General features: G+C 35.8%; 1 protein-coding gene across 1 annotated transcript; it reads right to left on the bottom strand.

The window, feature by feature from the left end:
• Positions 1-6567: 6567 nt before the first annotated feature.
• Positions 6568-7363, bottom strand: LOC100631960 (receptor-type tyrosine-protein phosphatase alpha-like). Its single transcript, XM_003389687.3, has 4 exons — positions 7225-7363; positions 7011-7165; positions 6822-6957; positions 6568-6776 (listed from the first exon to the last, which is right to left on the bottom strand). Exons 1-4 carry the CDS (start codon positions 7342-7344, stop codon positions 6696-6698), a joined length of 492 nt encoding a protein of 163 aa, XP_003389735.2. The 5' UTR covers positions 7345-7363; the 3' UTR covers positions 6568-6695.
• Positions 7364-7369: the final 6 nt, after the last annotated feature.

The raw sequence follows: 7369 nt of genomic DNA, 5'->3' as shown, positions 1-7369 counted from the left end.
TAAAGTCATTATGGTGACTGGTGTATCGACTCTGGGATCTAATGAATAACTGCATGTTAAATTGAGGCTGCTACCAGCTAACAGATCAGTCTCTCTTGAAAAACTAATACTGACAGTAGGTGGAGGTACTATAAATACAAGGAAGACATTATTAAGCAAAATAATTATGACATACTAACTTTCTAATGTTATTGTGTGACTATCAATGCTTTGGGCTTCAATCTCAATATCTGTCAGTGATATAGTAGCTGTGCATGTGTATTGCCCAGCATCAGAAGTGTTCAATGATTTAATGTAATGTATTGAAGTAGTTTCACCATTACTCAGTGATGGTAGTGTATCATTAGGAAGTGTCTTGCTCCACTGTATTTCTGTACTGGGTATCAGTAAGTCCAATACACTCACAATGCAAGTCATATTGTAGCTTTCTCCAACACTCTGTGTTCCATTAGCAACAATAGTAACATTTGGAGGAAGCAAAACTATATAATGTATAAAAATAAACACATAAGCCATCATTTATTATTGTGATTATAGAGGCATTTATCATTCAATATTGTATGTACCTGGTTGTACTAATCCTGATAATTGCCCTTCAAAATCTCCTATAGTCACAGATATTCTAAATTCATGCTCTGTACTGCTACCAGTGAGCCCTGTTATCACTCCATGGGTTGAGGTGTTTGATAAATTGACAGAAAAGACGTTATCAGTAGATTCATTGTAATAGAGGGTATAGTATGATATTGGTGAGATATTTGGTGTCATCCATGAAACATAAACTGAGCTAGCATTAAGAGGAATTACCATTAAGCCTTGTACTGATGAAACTGCATGAGAAATAAAGCAAAAAATAATAAGTGGGAGGGAATGAACAAAAGCTAGTATTTCTTACTTAAAGGTGTTTTAGCAGTTGCTTCTGTCCATTCTCCTGGCCCAATACTAGTAAATGCTCTTACTTCAATGGTATAACTAGTATTAGGTGTCAGTCCTACTATATTATATTGAGTGCTAGTAGTGTTAGTTATATTGTGTGGATCAGTGCTGATAGACTCTCTATATCTTATCTCATATACTGTAATGATACCATTAGGCATTGTAGGAGGATTCCATACTATGAGCAATGAATATGGGCTAAAGTCATTCATCATTAGACCATTAATGGAACTAGGTGCTATTTAAGGTAAAAGAATAAATTCATAATTTAATGAATCTGATTACTATCTGCTTACTTGATTCCAGTGTTTGTTGTGTGGCATTATCACTAGGTGGTCCCATTCCAACAACATTATATGGCATTATACTCACAGTATAATTAGTGTATGGCAACAAATCTCTGAAAATATATGTTCTGTTGTCTCCTCCAGTGATATTAACAATGCCTGAATTGTATGTGAGGTAGTAACCAGTGATAAACCCATTCTGTCCATCACAAGGTACTTCATCCCATGACACAGAAATTGATATTGAACTCACTGATGCAAACGTAACAGTACTAACTGGTTTACTAGGCACTGATTACAATAAAGAAACTGAGTAAAATATTAGAACAATACAACACCTTACCAGTTGAAAGAGTTTGAACTGATGTATTTGCCAATGTGTAGTTCCCTTCATCATACAGACCAATTAAATCAATAGCACAATTACTGTATGGAGCAATGTCATTAACTACATAGGGTGATGAAACAGATGCTTGAGTTGCAATAGAAGATGACAGTTCACAAAGTCGATGACACTCAAATTGAATATTAAAATTGTTTGGTGGGAAAATATTAGCAGGTGGACTCCATGACAAATTGAATGATGTGCTGGTAATATTAGTAGCAATAAGATCAGTAACCTCAGGATTATCTGGAAAATGGAACAATGAAGATTAACAGATAATTGCTAGCTTACTAAGTGATACTATTGTTGATGAATTTCTGCTGGGCAGAAAAGCATAAGTATCAATATAAGAAACCACATAAAACGTATACGTATTTCCAAGCATTAAAATAGTTGTTATATCAAATGATGTAGTGGTAGTAGTGTTCATACTAATGGGATCATTGTTGGAGAGTTGATAGAAGACCTCATAACCCGTAGCTTCTGATACAGTAGACCAGGAGAGTCTTACATGAGCTAAACCAGTACTTAATCTTGTAGCAGTTAAACCAGTTGGAGTATCAGACACTGTAAAAGAGTCAAATTTAAATAGAAAAGTGTTTTTATACTAACCTGATACATTCAGTGAGGTTGTGCCGTTGATTGCAGTAACATTACTAATGGTACCATCAGTTACTCTGTCATTAGATACAGTACACTGATAATTACCAGCTTTTCTCAGTCTCACTGTTACTGTCACTCTTGTATAAGATCCTGGTCCATTCAATATCACACGAGACAGTTTGGTAGATATTCCATTCCCATTCACTGAACAACTGACAGTAGTAGGAGGACCATCAGAGACATTGAAACTGAGACTGAAGACTGGAGGAGTATCTAATCTACTAGTGGAGAGGAGAGAGAACTGCATGGGAGAGCTTGCATCAGGACCATCTACACACGCATAATAAAGAGCTTATCAACTCTTAGTATAACTAACCATTATTATTATAAACCATGTTAGCATATGCTCCAACCACTAGTGTTTGATTTGTTCCACTCTCATCAGGAATGATACACTTGTATAAACCTTGAACATTAGGACCACCTATTCCTCTTCTTCGTACTAGTGCAATCTGACCACTAAACCTCTTGCTGAACACTGGATTAGGAGCATCACTACTACTCGTATTTAATGGTCCACTAAATGAAAGTACTTCAGTTCCATTAGGATAATACCACACTCCAATATTAGTCATATTGTTAGCACTCTGACACCACAAAGCATCATTAACGCCATCCGAATTGCGATCATTATTAAAGAGCTGACCGCCTTTTACAGCAGAGTAATCAGGCAGCGTTCTGTTTTCCAATGCTAGAAATAACTGCACACCTAGATTGGTATTATCGCGAACCAGTCTATGTTACATAGTACAGGTAACTCCTTACCATTAATAGGAAGGTTAGTAGGTGCACTTCCCTCCATAGCCTGCACTCCTCCTTCTGGAGCAAGCAAAGCAGAGAGAAAGACCAAGAGGAAAGCCAAGAGCATCTCCATAATCTCAAAGATCAGGGCGTGGCAATCAATCTATGATATTGATAGTATTCATAGTATTGAAGCATTTCTATTGATAGTTACAATCCATGCCAGGCTGAAATTTAAAAATAGATACAAAATCTATAGAGAGTTATAATGGAAAGGATTTTATTGAAGGAAGTGGCTGATCCTCATTTCTAAAAATAAAAAATATATTTTTTACAATATTAAGTGCATTGACTAACTTTGCACTGCTGCTATTCAAACAGTCCAAGAGTGTAGTCTGAGAGAAGAGCCTGTCAAGATAGCATAAGGTCTTCTTATCAACCTCTTCCTCCATTAGTATTCCCTCACTGATGCAAGCACACTGCAGTGTATTCATTAACTGAGTAATGGACAAAGAGAGATGGGAAGGAATAGAGAACTGACCACCATTTAACCTATTAGAGACAATATAGAGATAAACAAAAACATTTAATGTAATGATCAACTTCATTATTATACAAACCGTATAGCTAGAAGCTTTCAAGGGATTAAACTTTTGCAAATCTGCCCAAAAATCATTTCCATGGATTTAATTTTTACAATGCATTCTGCCATCTTATTAGTAACGCGGTAGCGTTACTAAGTAGGATTCACCCCTAAACAAAATGGCTGCCATGACTTTTGCAGCCTTGCTATATTACACCTTATTTTTAGATTTTACCGATTTTAATTTGCAAATCTCAAACAAAACAACAAAAATGACAAAATTCATTAGCTTTGAAAGTTTCCAGCTACCGTAAGGGGGGTAATTTTCGTGGGGGTTTAATTTTTGTTATTTTCGTGTTACAATTCAAATCCACGAAATTTTATACCTAGTTAATTTGGGCGAGCATGAACAAGACCCACACTAATCTGTCTAGGTCTATTTGCGTTACGTCTTGTTTATGAACGGAAGAATACAAAAATTAAATTAGTATACTATTATTGATAAATTTGGACTACGTGGGCAAAATTAATCTAGAGGGTGTGGTCAAAAGAGCAAGATGGCGGATATTTTAACATGGCAAACTCAGATTGAGTTTCTAACAGTTATAAGAGAGAGGGACTGTCTAAAGGCTGAAGAACTTAAAGGCAGTTTGATCTAAGACTCCTCTAGATTAGTCCTCTCATTGAAAGAATTAAAACTGTGAGAGAAGCTTGATTAGAAGTTACTTGTCACATTTTCTCAAAGTATTAGGACAGTTCATTCTTGTCACTTTTACTAGGTCATTTTGGTCAGTGGTGTTAAATAGTGGGTTTGCTCTGTTCAGACCATGCCGGACTATGAGGATGGGGTCTGAATATGCATGCACATTAAGAGCTGGATTGATTTTATTTCAAAAAGATGTTAATTGATGCAAGCTTGATTAAAAGTTTAGCTTGGCACATTTTTTTCAAAACTGGGATATTTTGGTTGTGTTAACTGGTGTGTTTGCTCTGTTCAGACCACAGCCATGAGGCTGGGGTCTGAATATGCATGCAGGCTAAGAGCTGGATTTATTATAATTTTAATCTTCTTATCAAACAATGTGAATTGATGGCTTGCCCCTTCAATGTTTACATTCACCCTAGTTATTATTAATATTAGATCTAAACTACACCCCTGGTACAAAATTAATTTTTGTAAAAAATAAATTTTTGTAGTGCCACTTTGGCAACACATTTCTCTAAAGATCTAGTACCAAGAGACTTCAAACTTGCTAGCAGCTATTATGGAATGTTTGTCCTTAGATACAATAAGTATCTAGTCAATGAAGCAGCATAAAGCAACTGTTGTAAAGATACGCACCGCTTTTTTTTAGCAACACAGACTTGGCGAAGCAAAAGAGAAAGTTCTATCATGTTAAGTAGGACCTATTAGGTAGGATTTGAAAGAATAAAGATGCAGGAGTCATCGGAGAAGACGCTTCGAGCAGAAACGTTACTGTGACTAGTCGAGGCCATGGTTGCTAAGCCATTGCTAGGCTAGCTAAAACTCCACCCGTGGACTCCTAGATTGAGTAGGGCTGCTTTAGCACTGAGCCGCTTGCTTTCTTCAGTTGCATTCAACATACAACTTTAGATATACGATCTAAAAAGGTTGTTTTAGTTGCGTGAGAAGTTTCATTTGCAAAGGACAAGGAGAAATTGGCAAGCGTCACGAGTGAAAATGAACTCCGATACTTTGAGTACTTAAAAAGGAGGTAAAGCTAAAAATAATACAATAACTTCCACCTTTAGCAATTATAAATGGTACTTCATGAAGTTCTAATGATGTTTAGAGCAACTACAAAGAACCTACAAGGATACATGCTACTTCTGCCTTCGTTACTAAGGTGTTGCTAAGCAAAATGTGACCACACCCACCGCATGAAGACACACTGACGCACCCCCAATTATTGACCACAAAAAATTAAACACCACGAAATTTTCAAATTTAAGTCTTTTATTAAGAAACACGAAATATTTTACCCACGAAAATTACTCCCCTTACGGTATACAATTCCCTGACCTTGTTCACACCTCAAGCTAGCTTGTTTGCATCTCAAAGTGTTGAACAATTTTTTTATACTCAATTTTTCAAGGGCTCATGAGCAACCCCAAGTTTTGATTTTTGACACAGTTTTAAAAATTTATAATTCAATTTCATTGCCTTCCCTATTAATTTTAGAACTACTAACCAGCAGAAGTGCTTATACCAGCTCCAGTATGGGCCACAGCGTGTGAGGAAGATCCTAACCATTCACAGAGTAGGCTCACTTTCCTCTCTACCTCTTCCCAGGCATCATAAACCTACATACATCACAAGCAAGAAATTACAATCCTAAAATTACAATCCTAACTGGTATAATCATAAGATGCACTATCTATGGTAGCCGATAGTATAGTAGCTTATAAAGGTAACTATTACCTCAGGAACTCCACAAACTCCTTTATCCCTGTACTCTGACCGAGGGGTCCGCAACTCCAAATAATCCCGTACACCCTTGAAAATAATCTGTTAATCTTTAAAATCTCCAGTAATCTCTGGAAATCCCAAAAAATCCTTGATAATCTTTAAAAATCTCAAAATAATCTCACCATATCTGCTAGTATCCGGAGTTTATTAAAATTAGATCTAATTTACCTCAATTAATAATTATTAATAGTTATAATGGTTAACTAGCTTTAATTAATAAATATTAAAAGTTATAAAGTAGTTAATTAATTAATAATCTCAAAAAAATCTCTGATAATCCCAAAAAATTATTGGAAATCTCAAAAAAATCTCTGGTAATCTTCCAAATAATCTCAAATAATCTCTGAGTCTGATAATCTCAAAAATCTGGTTAATCTCTCAATCTCGTACACCTAAAATAGGAGTTGCGGACCCCTCGACTCTGACAGTCTTGAGGCATAATTAACAGACATTGCCATTCCCATAAGTCAAGGTAAGATTTATTAACAGTGTGTAGGCGTTTAAAAATTTATAAAAATACACAATAATTAGTAAAAATAATAATTCTTCTGTTATTTACAATCCTGGTATACAATGATAATTCTGTTAAAAATTTTGGAGCAAGAAAAACTAGACACGCTTAAAATTAGCATAAAGATCAAATGAGTCAATGTAAGACAGAATCACTTCATGAACAAATACGTACTGCACCTATTAAAAAGATTATAAAAGGTATTGGGATAAATTACAGCTCACTGGATCTGACAGCAGTCCAATGAGTTTGGTCCTAGCACTTTTGAGATACTTAAATATATCAATTTCTCCTTCAGTTTTGAGTCTCTCCAGTTGAGAGTGTAAGCACAAGAAAGCACCAGATCTACCAGCACCATTACTGACAAAATATTTAATAATAATATGTGCTCAAATTTTAATATTGCTGCTCACTTGCATACAACAGTGATCACTTTGTTTCCAGAGTTCATTTGAGCTCTAGTTAGTTCGCCAATCATCTCAATGACTGATCCAGTATCAGGAGGGCACTCACTCTCAGGCCAAGCAGTGTACTGGAACTGAGTCACAACACGGCCTTCCCTTCCATCCTAAGAAAACATAGCAATGTAACATTTAAAAATTAAAATATAATGGCATGATGACTCACATTAGGAGTTATGTGAAGCTTTCTAACTACAAAGTTTTTCGAGATTTTTTCCATCTGCAGAGTGACCTTGTATTCACCATACTGCCCCTTGCCTCCTTCGTTTGGAGGCCAATATTTCATACAGACTTCTTCTCCATTCTCCTCT

The sequence above is a fragment of the Amphimedon queenslandica genome, unplaced genomic scaffold (assembly GCF_000090795.2).
Source record: "Amphimedon queenslandica unplaced genomic scaffold, v1.1 AMPQUscaffold_13000, whole genome shotgun sequence".
Taxonomy (NCBI): domain Eukaryota; kingdom Metazoa; phylum Porifera; class Demospongiae; order Haplosclerida; family Niphatidae; genus Amphimedon; species Amphimedon queenslandica.
This window is presented reverse-complemented; position numbering and strand designations above follow the sequence as displayed.